The sequence below is a fragment of the Misgurnus anguillicaudatus genome, chromosome 21 (genome assembly GCF_027580225.2).
Source record: "Misgurnus anguillicaudatus chromosome 21, ASM2758022v2, whole genome shotgun sequence".
NCBI classification, from domain to species: Eukaryota; Metazoa; Chordata; class Actinopteri; order Cypriniformes; family Cobitidae; genus Misgurnus; species Misgurnus anguillicaudatus.
The window spans coordinates 29,330,291-29,357,334 of record NC_073357.2 but is presented as its reverse complement, the minus strand read 5'-3'; the positions used below and the strand labels follow the sequence as shown (position 1 = coordinate 29,357,334).

The following is a 27,044-nucleotide window of genomic DNA, read 5'->3' as shown; positions in this document are numbered from 1 at the left end:
ACCTAGTGAGCTGCCTACCTAGACTACATATTTCACCATTATGCGCCATTTGTTTTTGTCTCGGTAAGCCACTTGCTAGTTTTGTATACACAACCTTTAGAGAACCGTTTCAGTTCACATTCCAGCCACCATTTTATCTTACTGATGCCTACGTCCAAACATAAATACAAATCACTATAAACATTACTAACGTGCATTAATGTACATCGGCATACATTAATCAATCATCATGCCGTTATTTCGCTATATTTAGTGTTTAAGACGATCCCGTGTCGTCAATTCTTCGGCTATGGTTTAACAAAGCCGGGATTAGTTAATGTCCCGGATTGAGCTAGCTGGATAAGTTATATAGCTGAATGATTTTCGGTTCTTCCACGCATATCTCGGATTTAAATAACCAGACTGTTGCTTATTAACAAAATTGCACGGCTGTGTGAGTATTGACAAATTAGCTCCACAGTGATCTGATAATGTATGATGGCTAAACAGCGCGCGGTTTACTTCAGTGCTGCTGAGCTGCAACTTCTAATGGAGGGATATGAAGAAGTTAGGGATTTAATAAAAACTAAAGGAAATACTATAGCGGCTGCAAAAGTACGACAAGATGCGTGGCGAAAAATAGCCGCTAAATTAAATGCGTAAGTTTTTTCACTTATTGCATCAATACCAACTGTAGTTGATATCTATAGGCAACACGATTTCATTGGCTCCCTTCTAATTGTTCCGCGTTTTTAACCTATTTATAGGTCTAATATGGGACCCAAAAGGACGTGGCAGCAAGTTAAGGTGAAATATAAGAACGTCATCCAAGGTGGTAAGTCTGCTATGTGATAACTTTAGGAGTGACCCCTTTAATTTAAATTATTTAACGAATGCACATAAATTAGCAAATAAGAGAAAGGCTGCCATGAAGAGGACAAGAGGAGACCCACTCCCAACAAAAGAGGAGTACATAACTGAAGAGGAGAATGATTTGGATGCCCCTATCATAGAGAGTATAGTTGGAGGATGCTGCTCTGATCCAGGAGATGTGGCGAGCTGCAGCAGTTATGTCAAAGGTTTGTGCACCACAATTTCTTTCTTTTTTATTTTCTGTACACATTGGGTTAACAGTGAGTGCACATCATACATATTATTATTTTAGTGACTGAACATGGATTGACACTACTTCAGCCACCTACATTATCGGAAGAAGAGCAAGAGGAGCCTGTAAGTTATTGCATTTTAATGTATTTAATGGTGTTTTAATAATCATAAGATTAAATAAGCATAAAGGCTATACTTTGTAATAAATAATACATTCACATTTTTATTAACACCTAAACCATGAAATGTTTAAAAAAAGTTTTAATGCTCTTATTCCAAAGGAACCTGTGGATGATGTTAAGGTTCTATACAAGAAATATCTACAAGCAGAGATCTCCAACAGAAGGCAAGAAATGGCATACAGGGCCTTAAAAATGCGAAAAGTACAGAAGGAGATAGAGTTGTTGGACAGAAAGTTGGCAGTAAGTGTGACGTTATGTTATTGAATAGTTCGAATAGATCAATGATTGGCCATACAGTTTTGGCCGGTGGACATGTCTTGTGTTTGGAATTACAATATTAAGTGGACATCTGCCTTTTTTCTTACCACAGGCTGATCCTTGACGTGCAATAAAGATTTATTTTCGTATGTCTGCTGTGCTTCTGACGGTATTGAAAATAATATTTGTTTCTAGATTTCATTGACAATTGCTTGTGTAGGTTATGTGAATTGGACTAACTAAATTGCCCTTTGGTCTTGGAGTTTCCTCTGATGGTTTGGCCCAAGATGCTGGGATAGACTCAAGCCCTTCTTTGACCCTGCAAAGGACAAGCGGGTTTTGTAGCACAGTGGTTTTCAAACTGGGGGCCGCGAGATGGTGCCAGGGGGGGCCCCGTTTTATGACATTTTATGAAATACATTGATTTATCATGAATTCTGTGTAATTAAACCTAAAAAATAAGGCTATTAACCAAAAGCACTACTTTTTTGTATAATTTAATGTTTTTTTATTAAAGTGTCTAGTTTTAGAATGGTTTTTTGTCACAAAATTTCTTTGGGGGGCCGCGAAGGAATGCACCCTACACAATGGGGGCCACACGCTGAAAAAGTTTGGGAACCACTGTTGTAGCATACAGTAGATGCATGGGTAAATCCAGGTAAACATACCTGCATGACAGATCCAGGGGATTTTGTTCTGGGCATTTGTTTTGTATAAAGTATGAGTTACTATATTATAATAATACTAGCAAGTAATAGATACATTTAAATAATATTATATTTATTCATAATATGTGACCCTGGATCACAAAACCAGCACGAGTATAATAGCCAAAAATACATTGTTTGGGCCAAATATGATTTTTTTATGCCAAAAATCATTAGGATATTAAGTAAAGGTCATGGTTCATGAATATATTTTGTATATTCATTAATATATTAAAAAATTATATTTTTTTTATCAATTATATAAAGATGTATAATTGTTGCTAACATTTGGACAACATTAAAGGTCTTTTCAATTGGTTTCCAGATTTTCAAACATTTGTATTTCTGCCAAATATTGTCATATCCTAACAAACCATACACACCATATTCAGCTTTCAGGTGATTTATAAGTCTAAATTAAAGAAATTGACCCTTATGACTGTTTTTGTGGTCCAGAGTCACATATTTATAAAATATAAAAGTAGCTAACCAAATAAAATTGTTAACCAATGTGTTATTTAGAAATTAAAAATTTTACAAACCATATACCGATTTTTTGGTAATTTCAACATACTTTAACCCAAACATCATATTTATCAAGTTACAGAGGTTTAACAAGGCTTACAAAGACGTCCACACTGGATCCTTGTGTAGAGTTTTTAAAACAAACAAAAAATCATAAACACAGATGACACATAAAAACAAACTTGGACAACAAGAAACACACTGGATAACAAGAAACAGCAACCTTATGAACACAATCACTGATTACAAACAAGTGCAAACAATTACAGTCAGTAAACATTGTGATGACCTCTAGTGGTTAATGGACTTAACTAAAATGTGGACAACAAACTTCTACTGGAGCCAGTGCTATAAAACATACATAAAAGCTTAGAAACTTGCAGAAAGATTAATAAAGGACGAATGTTTGCCCCCAACTTGAATGTGTCTTCTTTTATTTAACCACAAGTGTATTTATTCAATGTAAGGGTTTGTTTGAGTAAGACAGAAAAGTACTCCGGCATTTTAGGCTTCTCATCCATCGTCAATGTATATCTCTTGCAGTCCTATAAATTGAGGGATTATCCTGAGATGGGACCAGTCTGCAGCCTGAGCTATTTATCTTGTACAGACCCCAGGCAATGTATGTATCTTGTAATGCTTTTTTGTAAACATTGATTTTTTTTACTTATATGGCTGTCCAGATAAGATTTGTGACTTATCATCAGTTTGTGACAATTACCCCACAGCCATGTGCCCCATACAACTGGAAACAATTGAATCATATACATTTCCCCAAAATGAAACAGTTCAATCTATTTTGACAACTCCTAGAAAAATAAACCATGCACAGATAAAAAAAACCTTCTGATACTTCTTGACAAATGTTTAACACCGATTAATTATTTTCCAATAAATAAGCTTTATGCCCAGCTGCACTACTTCCTGGACTTCAGCTCCTTGTTTCCTGTCTGCCATTATTGGACAAACTGATTAATCCAGGTGTGCCTGACCTCAGTAGTCACAACAACAATAATCAGACACACCTGGATTAATCAGTTTGTCCAATAATGGCAGACAGGAAACAAGGAGCCGGCCGAAGCCCAGGAAGCAGTGCAGCTGGGCACAAAGCCCATTGAAAAAAGCATGTTTTTGAAGGTAAATTTGACAGCAAAAAAAAAGTGTTCATACAAGTGATGTAAATATACTGTTTTTTATATTATATTATTCAAAGTTGTTACAATAGATACAACACAAATACACAGCACAGTTTTACTAAAATGACAAAATATTCACAATAGCACTACATAAAACATTACTTTATAGAAGCTTCGAGCTTCTGAGAATTTATACAGAAATACATTTCTACTTTCTGTCTCACAGACACACTCAACAGTCACACTGTGTAGTTTTTAGGCATGGCATGAAGTGCTAAATAATACAGACAAAGCTAAAACCTTTTTTTTCCATTTTATCAGTCTTGTCATCAAATATCAGTGCAGAATATCCTTCTATTAATGGAAAACGACTGCCATATACATCAACCTTAATTTAAGAATGAACTCTTATTTTACTCAATATTTTTCACAACGAAGTACTTCAAAGTCCCAGCTGTGAAGTACTGTATTTTTTTTGTAATTCTCAGTAACTTTGACTACATAAAGATGACAATTACAATGGTGTTTCTTTTTTTTCTATATAAAATTTTCTTCCATACCATGCCACTTTCCTTCTTAAAATGTCCATGTACAATGTGTTTCGATTACTGGATTCCTTTAAACAAACACATAGCAAATACCATGGCAAAAAGCTGAGGAGAGAAAAAATAAAACATGAGTTCAATGCAAATTCTGTTTTTTTTATCTCAAATACACTGAAAAAGGTATAAGTTGGATCAACTTAAAAATTACTTTAATTGGTAACATTGAGTATTTTTCATTCCATTTTTAAATATTTTAGGTGTTACTAATTGAAGTAATTTATCATTTCACACTTAAAGAGAGAATATTTAAGTTTATAAAACCAATTAAGTTAAGTTTTTTATGTAGAGCAGCTTTCATTTTTTACAGTGTACTAATATTAATAGAATAGACAGGACCCCGATTTATTAGTAAAGCTAGATCCACTTTCTCCACTAGGTGGCATTAATAACCTAAAGTTCTTGCTTACATTGCAAGTGTAACCGGCTGTGAGAACATTACATCAATCAAGCTTTTAATATAAAAAAGAAGCTTACTTCAATAGTCAGCACCACAATAGCAAGTGCACCAGCCATATAGATGTATGTCTCAAAATAGTCCATCACCGCTGAATAACAGCCCTGCAGGATTGTAAGTTTTAATATCAAAGCATTTTTCATACAGTGGCAAGAAAAAGTATTTGAACCCCTTGGAATAAACGTTTTTTTTACAGTGATTTGCCATTAAATGTGATCTGATTCTCAAAGGTCACAACAATAGCTGACAACACACAAATAATTGTAGTGTCTTGTGTCTTTTTTGAAAACACCCATTAAACATTCACAATGCTGGAGAAAAATGTAAGTGAACCCATACTAAGCTATTTACTAAGCCAATTTGTGTCAGAAACGGGCAAACTGTAGTCCAGTTAATAAAATGAGTTTACACGAGTGGTTTAGTGCTACTCAGATTGATAAAAAGAGACTCGAACATTTTAAGATTGCTGTCCTCAAGAAGCATCAGCTCTTATGAACCATACCTATCTAAAGATAACTGATCAAAAGTTGTTGCACACCATAAGGCTGAAAAGTGATACAAAACAATCACAAAATGTTTAGACATCCATCAAAATGTTCGACAGTTAGACAAATTGTTAATACTGTAGCTACCCTTTCTAGAAGTGGACCCCAGCCAAGATGACACCTAACGCTGGATTTCCACCGACTGCGGAACGGCGGCGGAGTCAATCGGTTTCCATTCAAGTCAGTGTGTGGATTTCCACTGACTAGGTTCCGAATCCGTCACAGCTCCTGCCATCCGCAGCCCTCCGGAACAAATACGCAGAGCTTCTATTTTTGACGGATGCCGGACAGCTCCGCAGGGCGGAGCCATGACTATATCGCGTGATCATAACTGAATTCGCGAGATCTCGTGTTGTGATCTGGGCTGGTCCAGCAAAACGTCATAATGAGCGGAGACAGAACTAGATATCACGGGATCATCACGTGAATTTGCGAGACCTCATGGGTCCTCGTCACTTCAGCACACAGCCGCTCTGCAACAAATACAGAACTGATGGGTATTGGCGGACGGCGGAGTGCTGAGCCATAACGCAGCGGAGCCGATCTGCAGCTGTTCCGCAGTTAGTGGAAAACCGGGGTAAGGCACAACACAGAATACTCAATGAAGTAAAGAAGAACCCACAAGTAGCAGCTAAAGGCTTGAAGACATCATTGGATCTGGCACACATCTCTGTTCATATGTAAGTCTTTGAACAGGCACCGTGTCTATTGCAAAAAACCACGGAGGAAGCCGCTGCTCTCCTGAAAAACATTGCTGTGAGCCTAAAGTCACCAAAAGAGCACATTGGCAAACCCCAGTGCTACTGGGAAAACTATTTTATGGACTGATGAAACAAACGATGAATTGTTCGGGAAGAATACCATGGCACAAAAAGGGCACAGTTGACCAACATCAAAACATCATCTCAACGTTGAAGTATGGTGGAGGGAACATCATGATTTGGGCTTGCTTTGCTGCCTCATGGCCTGGACCACTTGCAATCATCAAGGGAAAAATAAATTCCCAAGTTTAACAAAATATCCTGTCAGGGTGGCTGTCCGCCAGTTGAAGCTCAGTACAAGTTGGTTGATTCAGCGATGACCATAAGCATCGAAGTAAATCCACCACAGACTGGCTTAAGAAAAACAAAAAGGCGTCATTTGGAGTGGGCTATTCAAAGCCCAGACCTTAACCTCATAGGAATGACCTCAAGAGAGCGGTTCACATTAGACGAGAAGGAGAATAGGCAAAAATTATTTCTGAACGATGTGCAGGTCTGATTCAGAACAACTGAAAGTGCTTTCTTGAAGTAACTGCTGCCAAATGAGGTTCAACAAGCTTTTAAATCCAAGGGTTTACTTACACTTTCCTCCAGCTCATGAATGTTTAATGGGCGCCCCCAAAAAAAGACACAAGAAACTAGAATTATCTCCGCGTTGTGAGCTTATGTACATTGTGTTCGTCTCTTGTTGTGACCTAGATGAGGATCAGATCACATTTTATGGCAAATCAGAAAACCAGTTCATTCCTAGGGGTTCACATACTTTTTCTTGCCTCTGTATATGGCATAAGCTATTCATATATGTACATAATTTTGATCATGTATATAAATGTACTGTAATGCAGTGGTTCTCAAACTGGGGGATGGTGCTGGGGGGCCCAGTGTTATGACATTTTATATTTATTTATCATGAATTCTGTGTAATTAAACCTAAAAAATAAAGCTACTAATCAACAGCACTACTTTGTATAATTTAATATGTTCTGTTTAATTAAAATGTTACATTTTAGAATTGTTTTGTCATAAATTTTCTTTCAGGGGGGCCACAAAAGGAATGCTACGTTCACAAGGGGGGGCCGCACGCTGATAAAGTTTGAGAATCACTGCTGTAATGCACAATAGAGAAGTGCATATGAAATTTTAAGGGCTACTATGAATAAGCCCTTATTTCTTAAATACAAACCAGTTTGGCACTCTTTTATTTTCTCTTTACTTTTTCTTAAACTTTCTCTTAATAGGTTTGCTGAATCACATCTGAATCCATTCACATACAGGCATTTACTCATTTAAGGAGGTGCTGACCTTGTTACGAATCGGCATGATCCCCTTGACACACTCGTCCCTGCTCATCATCAGATCGTTCCTCTGGCAACAGACCTCCGGCACCAGTCTGTTGGGGTTCAGCCGTCTGAAGAGACTGTGATCATCAAAGTCTTCAGCACTGTTTACCCCACAACAATCAAACTATGGAGACGTCAATACAAAATAATGTCATTGTTGTCCACCGTGCATAAAGTCTAAATATAATAAATTGTCATGGTGACATACTGTGGTCATAATTGCATTCCACGTGGAGGTGAAGACATCGGTGCTGTTGCTGCCTTGGTAATGTGTTTTCAGTTCCTTGCTGAAGTAATCCCTGGTGAGCTGTTGATCCACAGACAGACGTGAGCAATGAGAGCAGAGGAACATTACAGACAGGTGGCATAATTACTGTATATCCAGCTGGGATGGCACTCACATGCTCCCGAAATATGAAAGCCAGAATCGCCACAGCGAGCTCTGCCAGAAATATGATGAGAATCAGCATGAAGAACTGTGGAAAAGGAATTTGGCAATGTTATATTTGCTTCATGTGATTACAATTGGGTGATTCTCGCAAAATTAGACTTATGAGGTGTCATGAAACATTTTGAATAAAAAAGTAAATGCAAAGTAAGAGTATCGAAATAAGAAGCATACAGTTACAAACATCTCTTCATGTACTATTTTGCACATGATTTCAAATGACATCATACAAAACAATTTTGATGTTTTTTCTACATTTAAGGTGAAAATTTTCATTACCGCAACGTGTCGATGACTGGATTTGGGTTCTTTGACATGGAAATATTTATCATTAAAAAATCGAAAAAATAAAAAGCTTCAGTGCATGTTATACTATAAACATTTACAGTAAAGATAAAGTGGTATTTGGTAATCATTGGTAAATGTAAAGACAATAATAAGGAATATAAATGTGTCCAAGAAAAATTTTCTCATCCTCCGCAACAATTTTCAATCATTGTTTAAGCCCTCAATGAACTAACATTTAAAAAAAAATAATTGACTGTGACACTCAAGATGGCTACCAGGTAAGCGGTTCTTATTTTTTTCTCTCCAGATAAAAGTTAAAATTTAGTTTGTCATAGTACCTAGACAACTTTTAGTTCTCATTACTGAAACATGAGTTTGTAAATGCATATATTTTATGTAACAGTATGTTGCGGTAATGATCATTTTTGATAATCTAAAAAATTTAAATTATTCTATAGGAAATATTTCTCCAAAAATAATGATTATAGTAAGTTCACACCTTAATCTTATATGTGCAAAAAAATTGGCTTCAAGTGCTGTTTAAAAAAATCTGATGCTGGACACCTACTAAAGCACTATTCGGACGGGATTAGTTTTCCAAACAACGTTTGAGTTTCAACGTGTCCCCCAGGACGTCTGTAATTTTATGTACCGATTCGTACGTGATTAAAATGATGCAGGCTATTCCAGAGTTGGAAGTGTCTATTTCACGCATTTAGGCGTTGCAGAAGAGCACGTGCTCTGGATACGCGTGTTTGTAATGTTTAATATTTTGCTTTAAATGTAAAACTATTACAGAACATGTAATTTATTAATTTAATTTTAACAAATCAAAATAAAACATACGAATAAAGTAACGTTAGCCTATGTGTTTTATATAACTGTCTGCCTATAATAAACCCAACGAAATGAAGAAATACTGATAAATAACAATTTATTATCTTTATCAATTAACATTACCATTCCGGAGTTGAACAACTTTGAACAGAGTTTCTTATAACGTTACTGATATTACAGTGGCCAGTCTTAACAGTGTATGATATTCAGCTCGTCTTGATTTAATTATTTTATTTTGCCGAAAGCAAAATGAATGGGACTCAACATATGCGCATTAGTAAGACCTTACGGCAGATCACGTTGGCCAAAACACGAAATGAACCGCGTTTTCAAAAGATATTAAATTAAATTTCTCAGAGGACCTCTGAGTTCGGCGAAAAACAGTAGGTAAATTGCTCTGGAATTCTTACGGAGGTCGTCAGAGAAAAACACAGACATGGCCAATTCGGACAAGATTAAAAACACAGAAGACCTCTGAGAAGCACAATTTTCCCAGAGGTCCCCCTGTAAAACTAATCCCGTCCGAATAGGGCTTTAGTTTGGATTTCGTGAGATATGTTATAAAGTGTAACATACATTGCTTTTAACTTCATGATGAAACTTTTACTAATAATGGAATAGCACAAAAATAAAGAAAACTCCATACAAAGAGTAGAAGGCATTTATTTTCCCGTATGGCTCCACAGCAGCCCAAGAATCCCAGGAGGAACAACATCCCACCCATGACTAAGATTGCATAGACTCCAGTAAACAGTAGAGGGTTGACTGCCACAATCTCCCGGAAACCTGTCGGATCCACCAGCACCCAGATTCCCACCCCTAAAAGGAATGCACCTCCAAGCTGGAAGGAAAAGAGGGCTTAGTATACAATATAAACACCATTTACGACCTTAACAAGGGGTTAGTAATGCGCTTTGTGTTTCTACCAGGCAAGAAAATCAACTTTTTATATTATTTCTTTGTTGAGAAACAAAGGAAGTTCAGTGTGGTTCATAATGAGCATAACCAAGGCACGCTAGCACGCGATTAGGGTTTGTTCAAAGTGGCAACTTGGACTGTTTGACTCTTTTGAACTACTACTTTCCTTAGGAAACCAAATATCTGCACCTTCATATCATCAGACTTTGCTTTCAAAAATGCTAAAGAAAACAGGAGATAAAGCTTAGCATGCTTTAAACCAAAGCAAACCATCGCTCTACTTCTGTTGCCCAGACTGGTCGAAATGAATACAACCAACGTGATGTCATAGCTTAATCTGCTTGGCATACAGTATAAATGGTAGAATTAGATTACATACAAGTTCATATTAAAAGAGAGAACTTACAAAAATGAAGAAGTTGAAGATGAACATGAGGTACTTGATGCAGCTGAGACAATCTCCCTCCATCCTTGTGCCTCTCGCCGAAGCGTCTCCCTGCCCCTGAAGATGCATTGAGAAACAGAGAGAGCCATTAGTGCACAGAAGATGCTACAGTACAGTCACATGCTCTGTTTAAAAATGAGCCTGTGAGTCACAAGTTGTCATGCGTTGTCAGTTACTCACAGTCTTTTGTGTATTAAGTATATTCGGTGAGAATTACGTTCGAGTTTGTCACTTAATAACACATCAGCACTGACATTGACAGACATTTTGTGATTTGGCGCTCTGGATGAATAATGCTGTATTACATAGTTGGAGCTGGTGACTGGCAGCTTCATCCTGCTAAAATAACCAGCTCAAACCTGTCGACCATATTTAGTTATTTCTCATTCATTCTTCATTTATAAAGCATTTTATATATTATTTTTTGTTATAACAGCAGTTGTCTAAAGTACTGTACAGAGTTTATGCTTAATAAAACAAAGTAACAAAATAACACAGATACAGAAAGAGAATTATTCTAAGGGCACACTCATATACTGTAATAAAAAAGTCAATTCATACTGACTTACAAGGCGCACCTGATTATAAGACGCAGCACCAGCCAAGTTATGAAAAAACGCGGCTTATAGACAAAAAATACGGTAGTTGATCTGTCGCATGTGCAGCTCAGGCATTCACGTAACCCTGCTGCACGCATCAGGTTGTAACGAAGGCAGATGAAGGTGAGTGATCGCGCAATTGATGTCTCTCCTTTTGAACTGTGTTCTGAACTGCGATCACACTGCACATGAGCCCAAGTGAACCCCAATCCCACCACTAAAAGCCATCCAGGGCGCGATTAACAACGGGACAGAGCGATCACACTAGTCAAACGAACCAGGCTTTTGCGGTCAAAACTATTCTCAACCGCTTACTACACTATAAAAAGTGTAAAGTTAGATCAACTTGAAAAATGAAATGGTAAAATAAGTCTTTGGTAAATTGGTAAAATAATTCACTTAAAGGGGACAAGACTTTTTTAAAGATGTCAAATTAATTTTTGGTGTCTCCAGAGTACGTATGCGAAGTTTTAGCTCAAAATACCATATAAATAATTTATTATAGCATGTTACAATTGCCACTTTGTAGGTGTGAGCAAATATGTGCCGTATTTGTGTGTCCCTTTTAAATGCAAATGAGCTGATCTCTACACTAAATGGCAGTGCCGTGGTTGGATAGTGCAGATTAAGGGGTGGTATTATCCCCTTCTGACATCACAAGGGGAGCCAGATTTCAATTACCTATTTTTGCACATGGTTGCAGTGAATGGTTTACCAAAACTAGGTTACTGGGTTGATCTTTTTCATATTTTCTAGGTTGATAGAAGCACTGGGGACCCAAGTATAGCACTTAAACATGAAAAAAGTCACATTTTCATGATATGTCTTCTTTAAAGTATTTTTCACTTAAACATTTAAGTTGATAAAACGAAAAATAAAATTGTCGTTACCAATTTTTTAAGTTCAACTTTTCCGTTTTTACAGTGTAGTTTTATGTACTGCAAGGTATAGACTTTTAGTATAGATTTTTTTAAAGGCGGGGTGCACGATTTTTAAAAAACGCTTTGGAAAAGAGAGTCGAGCCGAGTACCAAAACACACTAACCAATCAGCAGTTAAGGGGCATGTCTACTAACCGTAGGGTGGCCATTTGTGCCAGTTCCGCCGGACACATCCCGTACATGTTTTCGGGTGCGTTATCCGGAAGTCGCGTTGGTTGACCACATACGTCATCAAGATTTAATATTTCGGGTTCAATTTCAGAAAAGCAACAGTTACATTTCAAGGTAAGAATAAAAATGCAATGATTGTATGTCTTAAAAGAAATAAATCTTAATTTTTTTATGTATTTTAACTGAAATGTGAAAACCTCGATGACGTATGAGGACGAACGACAAGACTTGAACCGAAAACATGTTCGGGACGTGTCCGGCGGAACTGGCACGAATGGCCACCCTAACTAACCGACATATTTGCCTGAGTTGCGTATGTATGTGGAGCGTCCATCAAAAGAAGGTCCAGATTCTATTGGGGTATAGGGGCATGTTTGTTTAGGTGATTTCAAATATCAACATTGGCTTTCAGAGATCGTGCACCCCACCTTTAAAAGCCTGGTCGGGAATCCAGTACACCAGGGCTATTCAATTAGTTTGTCGTGGGGGCCAGTTCATAAAAAGTATCTTAAATGAGGGGCCAGAGATATAACAGTGATGATGATTACATTTTTCTACATTTAAACATATTCATGTTGTATTTTGAAACTGCACAACAACAAAATCAGTGCATTGTACAATAGGCTTTTTTTACAAACATGTACTTCGAAACTGCATTCAACAACATTAGTGCATTGTTAGATGTCTAAGTAGGCTTTTTCTACATCCAGATATGTTCATATGTTGTATTTTAAAACTGCATAACAACATAAGTGCATTGTAAGATGCCCAAGTAAGCTTTATTCTTCATTTAAATAGGTAAATAAGATCCATATCACACTTATTGAGAATTTAACTCATTTACTCACTTCAGTGCACATAGCAAAAAAGTTTATAATATGGAACATAATTGTTTTTTGCTGTTTTTTTGTCAAAAGCTAATTATTACAGTAGCCCTATTTAAACTACAACAGCCATCTTAATACTTGGCAAACAGTAGGCTACCTTCTAATAAACAGAATATGTTTTTAGATTTCGCAAGAGCAGTAAAATCAGGTGTATGTTTGTCAGCGCGATACACATACAGTGGTGCAGGTGCTGGGCTGTGAGCGATGGGCGATTAACTGTTACTTGTTTTAATTGCATTCTTGTGTGAGAACGATGACTCGCATAATATTTGAGCCTTTGTCTGCTTTGAATTTTGGAGAAACTGCAGGATCTTTTTATCTAGTTCACAAAATCGTTTCAACGAGTTTCCTTTATCTAACGTCATTGTGGATAAGCATAAACATATCAGACAACAATTATCGGAAAAGGTGTTTGAAAATACAACAAATAAAGTTAAAACAACCATAGAGTTCGATCTCTTTAACTCACCACTGTCAGCTATCGCGTCTTGAGACGCGGGCGCGAGCGGGGGAGGCGATCGCTTTGAACTTGTGTGTGGACCAAAGCGGGAATATAATCACGTGACACAGCTGCTCGCACCAGTCACGTGACTCGCGCTCTGCAGCTCATGCTGCATGAAACAGACGCACGCGCATCAACTCGTAACTGTACGGCCCGTTGTCTAACTTACTGAATTTATTTTAGAGATGTCTTTTTTACAGACTACATAAAGGGCCGGATCAAATTACCTTGGGGGCCGGGTTTGGCCCGCGGGCCGCCAATTGAATAGCCCTGCAGTACACCAACACCCAAAACCACCTTAAACAACACATGCTACAAAACTGTTCTTTTCAACAGGTCAGAAATCACATGCTTTTATAAGAAACACAAAGTACCTTAAAGAAAGTGTATAGTGTGACTCAAAAAACTAAATTCACAGCAATTTTCTACAAAAACCACATGGTTCACACCAACCGTTCATGCATGTTTCATGCTGATTAGTACACAACGACTTGTTTGCTACAGGAAATATGGAGGAGTTTTAAATAAAAACAGGCAGCTTGACTTAAAAACACCATCAGGGCTGCGGGAGCACATGTGCTCCTCTTCACACCAGGAGCGGTACTCAGCAGGCTAAATAAACATGTTTTTCACCGCACCAGACCGCAAGCTGTGTGTCACAATCCTTTGAATTCATCAAACCACTCTCAGCTATTTTCTGCTGATTCGTTCCAGGTGCTTTGAAGCACCGGACTGAACTCAGTTTCACCATCAGTAATGACTGTACCCTTACTTAATGATGTAAATTTCCCTCCACTGTGACACAATAGGAAGGACACACTTAAACACTATTACCGGGTGCTAATACATCACAAAAAGTGCTTGAATTAGATTCTGCCTGATGGGAATTAATTATCAATTTTTGGCCTGCCCCGCATTAATCCTCTTGTCTTCACTATTCAGCTCTGGGGTCTGTGTTATTTCACTGAATATTTGTTTGATGTGTTCCTGCATGGAGCCTTTGTGAAGTAATAAGGTAAGTGCTCCCTTTGTAAAAAACCTAAAATGTCCCTTGCCTATAATGTACTCTATATAATTATAGGCCATTAGAGGAATTGAGGTTAATGATTGTAAGGTTGTTCATTAGTGCTTTGGGTCCTGTCTACACCTCCCTAGGTAGCTTTGATTTTCCCACTGCCTCAAAAAAAAACAGCTCTTGGGGATCAGGTGAAGCAGTAGTGCATAACAAATAGCAGTAGGCTTTTTCCGCCGTGGTCAGTGTGCGTAGTGTCGTGGCTACTATAGCCTTCTGCAGCTGCGGTCCCTGTAAAAATAGCTTAGAACAGCTGGACAATTTCACGGGAGGCAAGGATAGATGGGTACGACTCTTTTCTTACAGAACGACTGTGGCATAATTCGATAATCTCCCTGCCAGATTTTTACCAAAGCAATTTCCTGTGCAAAAGTGCACCTCATTCAGGTGTTATGAGCAGTGAAAGAGAACAGCTCTCGGCTAAACCTCCAGGCGGTTGAGTACTTTTATTTGTATTAGTGTGAGTGAAAAGGTGGGTGGTAGGACATATCTCAGAAGGTTAGAGCTCATGGCCACCACAGCTGTCTTTTAACCAAGGTCTTTAAACCTTTTCACAGCAACCCAGATACTCCAATAAAAAAGCAAAAGAGTTTTAATATGTTTATCTTTATTTAGAAAATAAAGGCACTTTAGAATGTTAATGGGTTGTTTTAACCCATGGTTGGGTAAAATATGACAAACCCAATGGTTGAGTTAATTTAACCTCGAAAATATGTATTTGACTCAACGATGGGTTTAAATCAGGGGTTTTCAAATTGGGTGAATGTGAGCCTCCCCTTGGAGTAGGTAAGGACAGCCAAGCCCCCCCTCCCCAAAATCCCGTCCGCCTGCCCTAACCCACACATTAAAAAAAAAAAGATTTTAAAATGTTGTTTGTTTTGGTTAAGCAGTTTAGTTTAATGCTACACGTTTGTTTTAGTTTTTTTGTTCAAACACAATTGCAATGCATAATACTGACATAAATGGGTAACTCTTTGACATAACTCATCCAATGAGTTATTTTTTTGAGTGCACACGCCTCTGCAGTAATGCCATCTTTGGTGTGTTCCAGGCTATGATGACTTTCAATATCTGATTGAAAACATTTTATTTCCACAACTTTTTCAAAAGTGCATTCATAAATGATTCTTTGCAACAGCAAATAATTTCCAACTTCATGCAGGCCTAATTGAGGCTTAAAATCACTGAGCATCAGTTGACAAGTCAACAAAACATGCTTAAAAATACAACAATACAACAAGCGCCAAAAATACAACTAACGACACTCCACGGCTGCAGTCGGTGCGTGTTTCTGCGCATATTTGAAGGAAATCGTCTCAAACAAAATCAGCACAATGGACAGCTCTCTGATCAATAAAAAACAACGCTGTTTGTTCACGGAACACATAACATCTAACAGTCAACTGCATTGCAGGTATATCAGATCGAACAGATTAACATATTTTCATCACATTTTTTAACGATTTTTTTTAACGATTTCAGCCACATAACACCTTAAAAAACAAACAAAATGCCATTCACATAATGTGTGCTACGAGCGGCATCAACCCCATGGCCCAACCAATTTATGCATTTAATGCCTTGGTCCGGTGACATGATCCCACAGAAGAGAATTTTGAAAAAAAAAATAACCCCTGAAATGAAGACTTCTGGTGAAAATCTAAATATATTTCATACAACTTCTTAGGGCTAAATATTTAATGAATAGCAAAGTATGCCTAATAAGTATACAAGACTGAACCACATAGATGTGAAATATAAAGGCTATCATGATCATTTTGCCAGCAATGAATCATGGTTTTGTTAAGTTTATAATACGCCCTCTTCAAAGACCCCACCCCTTTTTAACGCTTGAGCTATCTAAATCCATAATTATTTAATAAGAAACCCATCAGAAATGATTAACAATTATGAGACGGGAGGGAGCACTGGAGAGATGTGGATTGTTAGTCTAAACCTGTACTATCTCTTTTAATATTATCACTTTCTTATCAACTATATTTGAGTTTTAAAAATCCACATAATTACATACCATATGAGCCTCTGGAGACGACTGATGGACAATGAACCTTGACATTGCTCCATCCTGTGCCCGCAGCCTCTCGCTCCTCTTGTGATTATCTCCTCATGAGTGCTGCTTAATATCACACACTCCGGCGTGACAAACAGAAAAAAACGCGACGGCATATGATACAATTGGCCTTGTATTCATTGTCCCTCACGCATTCCAGCCACGGATAGTCATTTTCCCAATCAATTCTATGTCTTTGTGCTCGTTTCTTTTTCGCCGGCTGCTCGGATGCAGTAATTTTTACATTTCCCGCTGTTGTCACTTGTCGTCATCGTTGCTATGATACGTGACATCACAATGACTGAAACAACCAATTAAAAGGGCATTCCCTGATGGCGCTGCAAGATGTTAAAAACGCTACGCTGATCATAGACAAACAGAGGGAGAAATGACCGCACCGTCAGGGTTTTCTTATACAAATGACGCGGTCTTCGTTCGTGGCTGACATATTAGAAGCTAATATGTCTGTCATGTATTTGCACTAAATTAATTTTCATAAAATACGGAACAAACTGCTTCCTCTCAAAAAACTCAACTGGCTTGTTCACTAGATTTGTGTGCTTAGTTTCAATGTGACGCCGAAGTTTGCATGGTCTCATGCTATCATTCGCTAGCACCTCCTTGCAGACCACACACTGCGGCAGCGGTGCAGCCTCAGACCCCGACCAGGTAAAACCTAACTTTAAGTATTCAGGATCATATTTCCTACGTTTTTTGCTGGGTCCTGTCTCCTCCCTTAATGCTGACTTCTGTTGAATTGGGACAAGGAAACGATGCATTTTAAATATAATACACGCACGCACAATGACAAAGATCAATAGAGCTGCATACAGATGTGTACAGATGTGTGCCGTTATTTTTTCTTCGCGTGTCGCGCCTCCCTTGTGGCTCTTTGGCGCCCCCCTGGGGAGGCGCGCCTCACCTATTGAAAACCTCTGGTTTAAATAATCCAATATAAGGTTGGGTTTGTCAATAATTTATCCAACCAGGGGTTTAAACAACCCAGCGTTTTTTTAAGTAAGTTACAGGATTCTGAGGTGCTTATTTCTTGTTTCATTACAGTGTTTTAACGGTGCTTCCTTTTATACGTATATGGCTGGTTGATGCTGACCTAAATTACACAATAAACATCAGTTTTTTTACAAATTGGAATAGGGGTTTAAATGCAAGTCAAAAACTCATCCAAGATGTCACATTTTTGACCCCTAAACTAACACTGATTGTGTTGTTTTAACACATCCGTTCTAAGGGGCCAGTCACACCAAAAGCGTTTATGGCAGTTTCAGGCGCCTTTTTTGAATGATATTCTATGGGCAGGGCGCGTTTGCGCGCTGTTTATGCACGCCGAGCGCCTTGCGTTTTTTTGCTACCTGCCACGCACGCGTTTTTGAAGGAGCGCTGAGAGCGGAGAAGCGCCTGACGTCATTCACGTCTTTGCATTGTCCAATCGAATGAGGGGAGAGGCGGGCCTTACGTGTGGTGAGGGAAGTTTACAGCTGCTTTGAAGAACCGGACTCCACTCACTCACTCTCTCCTCCTGAGTGTTTGTGCACATCTCACCCTCAAACAAGGTCAGAGCAAGCGCCCTCTTTTTAAAGTTTCTGCTAATATGACATTTAACAGCAAAAGAGTGCTCACGCTTCAATATTTGATTGACAAGACAGCTGACTCGGTGGTTGCTTAGCAATATGAAAAGCCGCGTCGCACTGCTCTTTTTTAAAAAAAGGCAGTGCGTCGCGCCTTCCGTTTGCAAGCGTTTAAAGCGCTTTTGGTGTGACTGGCCCCTTAGTGTTTTTCTGTTTTTATTTTCTCAGATTTTGGTTTTCTGAATGCTTTGCATGAGGCTGTTAAGGCTACTTTTACATGGAATCGATCTGAAAAGAAACCGCAAAATTGGTGTTGCGTTATCACTTTTTATTCCGTGTTTATACGAGCGTCTTGAGGGGGAAATCTGCGTGCATATGGTGACGCAAATGTGTGTGATATTTGGTGTAGTATGCACTCCAGGCGGCTAGGTGGCAATGTGAAGCACTGACACAAAACAACACCAAGTCCGTGTCCCTGCGTACAACCTTCTTCCTGGTTCTCCCAGGTGTCGTCCAAAGCCATCTGGTTTGCCTCCGACAAATTGCCGCATCAACAGTTTGACTAAGGTAATTAATGCACCTTCTCTGATCAGTAATTAAAGCTGTGAATATTTCATACAACTGCTAAAAAGACTCTTGTATATTTATCAGAGCTGCTATGGCAACTTGAAGGTCCAACGTATGGAAACAATCCGACATGTTTGTTGTTATTTTCCTGAAATGGGGAATGCCTGTGACGTAAATGCGTACGCGACGAGAGCCATCGTTAGCAGACTTTTGCGTTTTTACTCTTTAGACGAGAACACGACGGTAGATCGTTTTTAAGATTTCCACTCTGGAGGGTGGTTTCACTTTTTTACGTTTTCACCCTCGAGCGTTCTCGTGTAAACAGGCCCTTAGTTTTATTCTGTAAAGATAAAGACTTGTTAATGTTTAATCTTCATTTAACCTGTTGCCAGTAAATAACATAAATATAAATCTACAGTAAGTTACTGGCAAACAGCATTTTGGGGTTTTCCATTTATTTATGTAATCACTGTATATTATGTATTGTTTAAACTTCTTCAGGGGTTCCTCAGAGGCCCTCTGGTAAAAAATCTCAAAATCTAATTTTACATTCCTGGGAATGTTTATTCACTGTGCACTGAGCACAATACCAGAATGCAAACATCTGTATGTTTTAAGCTTAGAGGAGACCTCTTGAACTGCAGAATGGAAAAACACTTGTTGGAGTAGTAGAGTACTACTAGTCCCTAGTCCCACACATACGGTCTTTACTGGTAATTCACTGTTAAATTGCAGTTAACAGGTCATGTGTAAACAGAACCTTTCTGGTATATCAGTGCTGCCAATTTACCAGAAAGAGAGGTTGTAAGATTACCAGTAATTTACTGGTAAGCGCTATGTGTGAACGAAAAATAAAGATTATCGGTATTTTGAACAGACGACGTCAGACCGCGCTGACAGCTTCGGCCGGGGCCAATCATAATGTTTTGATACAGATGACGCGATTACCTCCTCGCACTGCTTATGGACGTTTCCACACACACACACGCTGCTTAAAAGTCAAGCACACCTGAGGTTAACTTCAACATTTCTTTACCAAAGTTGTTTAAAACTGCTTACCATCTATTTGCCGAATTGCAGACGTCCTTAGCACACCCTCTGTGAAGCCTAATGCGCAAACAGTACTGATGCAAGTTACGTTTGACGTCGCCTAATGCAATGTCGTTTGGTCTCAAGCAACTTCGCGACTGTCAGCGTTTGCCACAAGATGTGAAAACAACAAAATACGGACAGTTGATATAAAGTCATAACCAGCCATTGTTTACAAATACAACACTGAGCTCACCGCGCGCCACAGGTAACACCAAGTTTACCGATATTTTGATACTGATGTGTGAATGATGTCTTACTGGTAAAAAGATGGAACATCACTGTGTGTGTGAAAAGCACATTGTATTTACTGGTAGGGCTGTCACGATTATGAAATTTGGCTGACAGTTAATTGTCTAATAAATTGTGACGATTATGACGATTAATTGCCTGGTGTAGGGCTTTGACGTTTTGTTGCTTTGAGTAATTATTAAATGAATATATCTTTAAAAAACTGAAAATTCTTCTTAAGAAATAAATGCAATAAAGTGTCTGAAAAATAACTGAAAATAAAAATGCAATGAAAATAAACTGACTATACCAGAACAGGCTAATAGTAGCCAATCCTACTAAGGTCATATTAGTACTGGACCACATGTAGTGGCTGCAAAAATATTAATTCCTTACAGATCCTGAAGAATAGCATCCTTCACTTCCCTAAATTTGGAATTGCTGTTTTAGAAATGTATGTTTTACCTGGCAGTTCATACTGCTTATATTAAGTTTTGCAGCATTTCTTTAAATGCTGTTTTTTCCACTGTATTGGCTTTGCAACCTATCGCGTTACTGTCAGTTAAGGAGCGCCATCTGATACTGTCTCGTTTTTACAGACGCTGCAGCTACCCCTTGTGTTTTTAGAGAGATATGCAATCATTGCGGTGATCTGAAATCGACGATTATTTAATCATTGTGACAGCCCTATTTACTGATAAAGTCATTCTGGTAAATACATGGTAATTTACTGGAATTACTGTGTAAAAGAGGCTATTGACTGAGGATTGCGCTATGATTCCTGCACCCAGCTACAGAATGCTACCAATCGAAAGATCATCTCCCTCTTACAGAATCAATCAACCTGTCACAGCTGCCCGGAGGAAGCATAGCATATACATGAATTGTTTACACACAACTCTGGCAAAATATTGAATTCACGTTCCCCTCATCCATCATTAGACAGCCTGGGTGGTATGTAGTGAACTTCATACAGGCACCAATTAATGCAGTGATTTACACACGGGCACCAATTGGGTAGTATGCCATACACAAGACACTAGAGGCGAGTTTCACCTTGAGTATGTGTGTGTATGTATCAGATGACCCCTCCCTCATTATTCTGAACCTTAAACTGTATTATCAGCATAAGAAAGACACAGTGGTAATGAAATGGAATTATTAACTCTTTCCCCGCCATTGATAAGTTAACTCGTCAATTAAGAGAAAACGCTTCCCTGCCAATGACAAGTATTTCCGGCTTTCCGCAATAACGCCAGGTGGCGCTCTTCCGCAACTTATAAAACCTGGAAGTATCATCCTAGGGCAAACAGCTGTATGTCCGTGTATGTTTTGAGGATTGCTCTGAATCTGATCTTTATCAAAAGACCTTATCATAAATGGAATCTCAGGTTTTGGCTCAAAATTTTGTGTTTTTGAAGAAACCTACCCATATTTGAGATGTGATAAAAAGTGTTATAGCAGAGGGTCTGTTCTTATTTGATATATTGTATGTTTATATATTTTAAGAAGAACATTTTCTGAAAGGCATTAAACTTTTGTTAAACTCATAAAAAATGCTGCCGTTGGCTGGCACATTTTTTTTTAAATGCCGGTGGGTAAGAGTTAATAAAAGATAAACAAGAATAACTAAAAACACTACAATGATACTAAAATACTGAAGGATAAAAAAGAAACTAAAGTGCAAAAATAAAAAAATAGGAGGCAGAATGTTTTCTGTTTCTAATAAGTTGACAACCTTATTTCTCATAACGTAAATAATTAAATAATTATTTGTTAAACATGTAAAAATCAGTTATGCAATATTGAGAAGCATCTATAGTAAATAGTTACTGACTGTGCAGAAGGTTCTTAACAATCTGGAACATGCAGATGAAGGTCCCTTGAACTGATGGTTTGCTTTTCTGAGCTTCACCTTGTTGCAGACGTGGGTTATTGTCTTTTTGGATGAAAAGCTTGGAACGTGGTGTGATCTGCTTCGTCTCTGGACATACAGGCCGGAAACTTAGAACTTGTGATCTGCTCTTAACTCCTACTACATGGGCTGGAGATTCAGAACTTGAGGCCGATCTGTTTCAGTCTCTGTTGTGAAATGCAGAATGATGAGCTCTCAGGGAGAATTTTCAGAAACTTGGTTGGTTCTTGGTGATCCGTTAGTGTCTCCCAGCACGGGCCCGGAACTTGGGTGCTCTGTTGCAATCTCTAGCATGCAGGCAGGAGACACAGAACTTGGGGTTTGTCCTGGTACAATCTCTGGGGACACTCAGAACGATGAATGTCTAAAAAAAGGTACTTTTATCACTTTTCAGATGAGGAGGAGTTTGCATATTAGTGCTTTCCTGATGCAGAACCATGATTGGCTGTTGATGATGATGCTAAATTTCCCTATTTAAATGATTAAAAAAGTAATCCGCGAATCGCATGCAAGCCCAACCGTGGGTCATGATCCGTACGTATCACGGATTAACTGTGATCCAGCACAACACTACACATGTCTCTAAACGAGTACAAGTCAATAGGTTAGAATGTTACAATTTGAAGAGTTTCATTGCAAAACGAGATAACCACCGTTTTTTTTTTATTGTTCAGAAATCTCGTTTTTTGGTTGTGCATTCCAATTAATTTCAATGCAACTGCAGTTGGTTTGTTTTGATTTAAACCTTCATAACTTAAAAAATATAGCTAAGTAGCACCATAAAACAAAATAATAACATGATAACATAATAATAAACATGTTTTGTTAAAAATGTAAAAAAAAATGATTTATCTCGTTTTGCAACGAAACTCTTCATTTGTTCTTTGATACCTTGCATAGCCATGCTGTTTCCTTTTTCCTTTTAGAATTTTTACGATCTACCTGGCTTTGGATGATAAGGAGAAATGCTAAAGACTAATCAAAATGTCCTCTTCTTCTCAGCTTTGGCACTGAGGACAGCCATAAAAGATGTCTGTCAGTTGTCCGAGTAGACTTATCTGATGGAACTCGGAATTTATGTTAACCCACCAAAATCCAGTCCCGATGTAGGGCAGTTGGGAGGGCCTAAAATGCATGTTATCTGCTGTTGCTACAGGTACAACTCAGAAAGTAACAGAAAGTATGGATGAGCTTATCCATCTCCTCTTCACTTTCTGTCTAAATGCTAGCTATTCCAGTGTGATGTACGGGCATTGCTCTTCAGTCCATCTGTACATGTGTCTGTCTGAGAAGACTATGGGAGCTAATTCTGGTGTTTGGGATAGTTCCCCTAAAAATAAAATAAAAATCTGTCTTCTTTTACTTACTCTCATGTTGTTACAAACCTGTATAATTTCTTTGTTCTAATGAACACGAATAAAGATATTTTGAGGAATGTTTGTAATCAAACCATTCGTGAGCCCCATTCAGTTCCATAGTATTCCTTTTTCTACTATGGAAGTGAATTGAGATCACGAACGGTTTGGTTAAAACATTCCTTAAAATAACTTCCTTCGTGTTCATCAGAACAAAGACATCTATACAGGTCTGTAACAACATGAGAGTGAGCAAATGATGACAGAATTTTCATTTTTGGGTGAACTATCCCTTTAAATCTTGACTAAAGTGTTTTGGCACATATTAAAGCACATCCTTCCATCTAGTCAGTTTTTTCAGTATTTTCAGCTGTTTAACAAACATTAACAGTTTGACTGAACCGCTTACACACAATTGCAAATTTGGAATCTTCAGGCATCATTACACCTGAAACAAAAACTGTCACACCTGCTGCTTTCGGTGAAATCTCTTCTGTCAGACCTTTGTCACACTCACCAAAAAACGGAAAAGGGCTGGCAAACAAACCGACTGCTTCTGACATTCTCCTTGATTCCCTGTCAGGTCTCACAATGCCCCATTCTGGCAGCAAATCAATGTAAATCGTGCTGAAATAAGAACTGGAGCACCATGCAAACACAAGCTATTGTAAAAACCTGATTTAGGATGAAATTCAAGGGTAAAAAGGTGGAAAGTGTAAGGAATGTAAAATTACTTCTTCACTAAAATAACAAATTACAAAAGTGATGCCACATAAGAACCATTTTTGGTTCATCAAATAACTTTTTAAGTGAAAGGTTTTAGAAAGGTCATAGGTTTAATTAACACATAATAAAAATTGTAGCTTTAATGCTCCATAAATTCGACTTGCATTTTATCAGCTCATTTGCATCATAAAGAACACATCTAAAAACTGCACTTTTCTGCTTGCACCTACAAAGTGGTAATTTTAAACATGCTATAATACACTCACCTAAAGGATTATTGGGAACACCTGTTCAATTTCTCATTAATGCAATTATCTAATTACCAATCAATGGCAGTTGCTTCAATGCATTTAGGGATGTGGTCCTGGTCAAGACAATCTCCTGAACTCCAAACTGAATGTCAGAATTTGAAAGAAAGGTGATTTAAGCAATTTTAAGCGTGGCATGGTTGTTGGTGCCAGACGGGCTGGTCTGAGTTTTTCACAATCTGCTCAGTTACTGGGATTTTCACGCATAACCATTTCTAGGGTTTACAAAGAATGGTGTGAAAAGGAAAAAACATCCACTATGCAGCAGTCCTGTGGGGGAAAATGTCTTGTTGATGCTAGAGGTCAGAGGAGAATGGGCCGACTGATTCAAGCTGATAGAAGAGCAACTTTGACTGAAATAACCACTCGTTACAACCGAGGTATGCAGCAAAGCATTTGTGAAGCCACAACACACACAACCATGAGGCGGATGGGCTAGAACAGCAGAAGACCCCACCGGGTACCACTCATCTCCACTACAAATAGGAAAAAGAGGCTACAATTTGCACGAGCTCACCAAAATTGGACAGTTGAAGACTGGAAAAATGGTTTCTTGAACCTGACAATGAGTTCACTGTACTAAAATGGCCGCCACTGTCACCAGATCTCAACCCAATAGAGCATCTTTGGGATGTGGTGGAACCGGAGCTTCGTGCCCTGGATGTGCATCCCACGAATCTCCATCAACTGCAAGATGCTATCCTATCAATATGGGCCAACATTTCTAAAGAATGCTTTCAGCACCTTGTTAAATCAATGCCACAGAATTAAGGCAGTTCTGAAGGTGAAAGGGGGTTAAACACAGTATATGTACGGTGTTCCTAATAATCCTTTAGGTGAGTGTAAATTATCTGTGAGGTATTTTGGGCTAAAACTTTACATATGCACTCTGGGGACACCAACAACTTATTTAAGGCCTTAAAAAATCTCATAATATTAACCTTTAACACTATTGTAAGTCAAAGAAATTCTGGCCTTGTGGTTTAAAAAAAGTGTTGGTAGTTAATATTTTATTGGCACATATTCCTTTACTAAAACTGACTAGTAAAGATTTTATTTACCTCCAAAAAAACGTGATCAAACTTATTGCCTTTCATTTGTTACATTTGATGTTTAAAAATCTTCAAATGACTGAAGACTGAATAATCTGTAAAATGTTACACTTATTTCCGAACGTTGGGTCAAAAAAGGGACGAACCCGGTCGGTGGGTTAAATTAATGTTTATATTTGACCTAACAATGAATTAAAACATCCCAAGAAAATGTAATGTAAATTACAATCCAAAGAGTTAGGTTCGTCTATTTTTGACCTAACGCTGGGTTGAAAAGAACCCAGTATTTTTTATAGTATATTATGTTAAATTTTAAATGTATAAATGTCAATTATTTTCTTTTCAGGGCCCTTAATTAATTAAAGAGAAAAAATGTGATGGAAAGATCCATATTAAAGCATGGGATTCAGTGACTGCTATGTGAGGTGAGCTGAATACTAAGCAGACACACAAAGTGAATTTATAGGCAGCGTGCAGCTTTTCTTTAGACAGTTACTGAAGCCCATGGGAAACCACTGTGTCTGAGTTAGCATCTCATGTGACATCAGCACATACATCATAACCTCTGTATTAATGAACTGCTCTCTGGTGCAGAACCAGCCAGTTAGTGAATCCTGATCTCTTTTTCAAAGGAGTGTGTTAATCTAAAGGGTATCACTTAAAGGCAATCATTTAAAATAAAATATTTTTTTTCATGGGACAGCATGATGAAACACAAAAGCATGCTATAATACATTACGATAATATTCTGTACCCTGTTATTTTTCAAGCATGTATCAGTAAACACCTCCATTATTTATACCTTTCACTATACAGCCCCACACTTTCAATCATTCACGGTTCTCTGCGTTCTACAGTATGCAGTAACCAAGGATGATGTCTTAAGAGAGATGCCTATATCTTATTATGTCAGCACTTCAATCTAAACATTGAGGCTTAGACTAGGGCTGGAGGCAATCAATGCATTTAAATTGAACATTGATCTTTGATAAGTTAGTACACTGTCAGGAATGAAAATGGTCAAAACAAAGATGCCCTAATATGTACTACTGTGTATAGGTACAGAAGTAACATTGTGCAACACAATTCGGATATCACATGCCAACTTACGCTGCTTGACTTTTTCGTAAAAAAGGGTTTTTTGCCACTTTACTGTGGGTTCACACCAAATGCGGGTCAACGATTTGCGCGAGTAGATTACAAACAAAGTCAATGCAAAGACGCGATCAGACGCATCCTTGCGTGTGGCAATGTGAATGACGTGATATGGGCGGCGCGTTTCCTGCGAGAATACGCGTTATTCGCCTCAAACACGTCTTCACCCAAGCTAAAAATATTCAACTCGAGCAAAAAATTTGCATGACACGAAGTTAAATCTCGCGGGTAATCTAGAGTGAGTAACGCGATGCCCCACGTTTGGTGTGTACGTAGCATTACC

General features: G+C 38.2%; 2 protein-coding genes across 6 annotated transcripts in view; one reads left to right on the top strand and one right to left on the bottom strand.

Moving 5' to 3' along the window:
* Positions 1 to 3: 3 nt before the first annotated feature.
* Positions 4 to 7,775, top strand: LOC129441647 (uncharacterized). Of its 4 annotated transcripts, none has more exons than XM_055201334.2 (6): positions 28 to 638; positions 747 to 814; positions 888 to 1,058; positions 1,145 to 1,209; positions 1,368 to 1,508; positions 7,498 to 7,775. In XM_055201334.2, exons 1-6 carry the CDS (start codon positions 475 to 477, stop codon positions 7,504 to 7,506), a joined length of 618 nt encoding a protein of 205 aa, XP_055057309.2. In that variant the 5' UTR covers positions 28 to 474; the 3' UTR covers positions 7,507 to 7,775. The 4 variants fall into 4 exon arrangements, with proteins under 4 accessions (XP_055057296.2, XP_055057309.2, XP_055057290.2 ...); XM_055201325.2 differs by lacking the exon at positions 7,498 to 7,775 and adding an exon at positions 1,639 to 1,675 and having other exon boundaries at positions 29 to 638; XM_055201321.2 differs by lacking the exon at positions 7,498 to 7,775 and having other exon boundaries at positions 4 to 638; positions 747 to 811; positions 1,368 to 1,675.
* The window catches only part of tspan18a (tetraspanin 18a), a 68,185-nt gene continuing 44,316 nt past the window's right edge, over positions 3,176 to 27,044 (bottom strand). For both annotated transcript variants that reach the window (XM_055201293.2, XM_055201302.2), the window contains exons 3-9: positions 10,497 to 10,592; positions 9,819 to 10,013; positions 8,001 to 8,075; positions 7,808 to 7,906; positions 7,562 to 7,723; positions 4,974 to 5,057; positions 3,176 to 4,547 (exon numbers count right to left, since the gene is read on the bottom strand). In XM_055201293.2, the coding sequence (XP_055057268.1) occupies positions 4,500 to 4,547; positions 4,974 to 5,057; positions 7,562 to 7,723; positions 7,808 to 7,906; positions 8,001 to 8,075; positions 9,819 to 10,013; positions 10,497 to 10,592 (759 nt within the window). In that variant the 3' untranslated portion in view covers positions 3,176 to 4,499. The remainder of the gene's footprint in view (positions 4,548 to 4,973; positions 5,058 to 7,561; positions 7,724 to 7,807; positions 7,907 to 8,000; positions 8,076 to 9,818; positions 10,014 to 10,496; positions 10,593 to 27,044) is intronic.

Bases quoted from the DNA above. Each gene is read 5' to 3' on its own strand.
- LOC129441647 (XM_055201315.2), top strand. From the start codon at position 475: ATGATGGCTAAACAGCGCGCGGTTTACTTCAGTGCTGCTGAGCTGCAA. The intron at 639-746 runs GTAAGTTTTTTC...ACCTATTTATAG, and splicing joins ATAGCCGCTAAATTAAATGC to GTCTAATATGGGACCCAAAA. The intron at 815-887 runs GTAAGTCTGCTA...CACATAAATTAG, and splicing joins TAAGAACGTCATCCAAGGTG to CAAATAAGAGAAAGGCTGCC.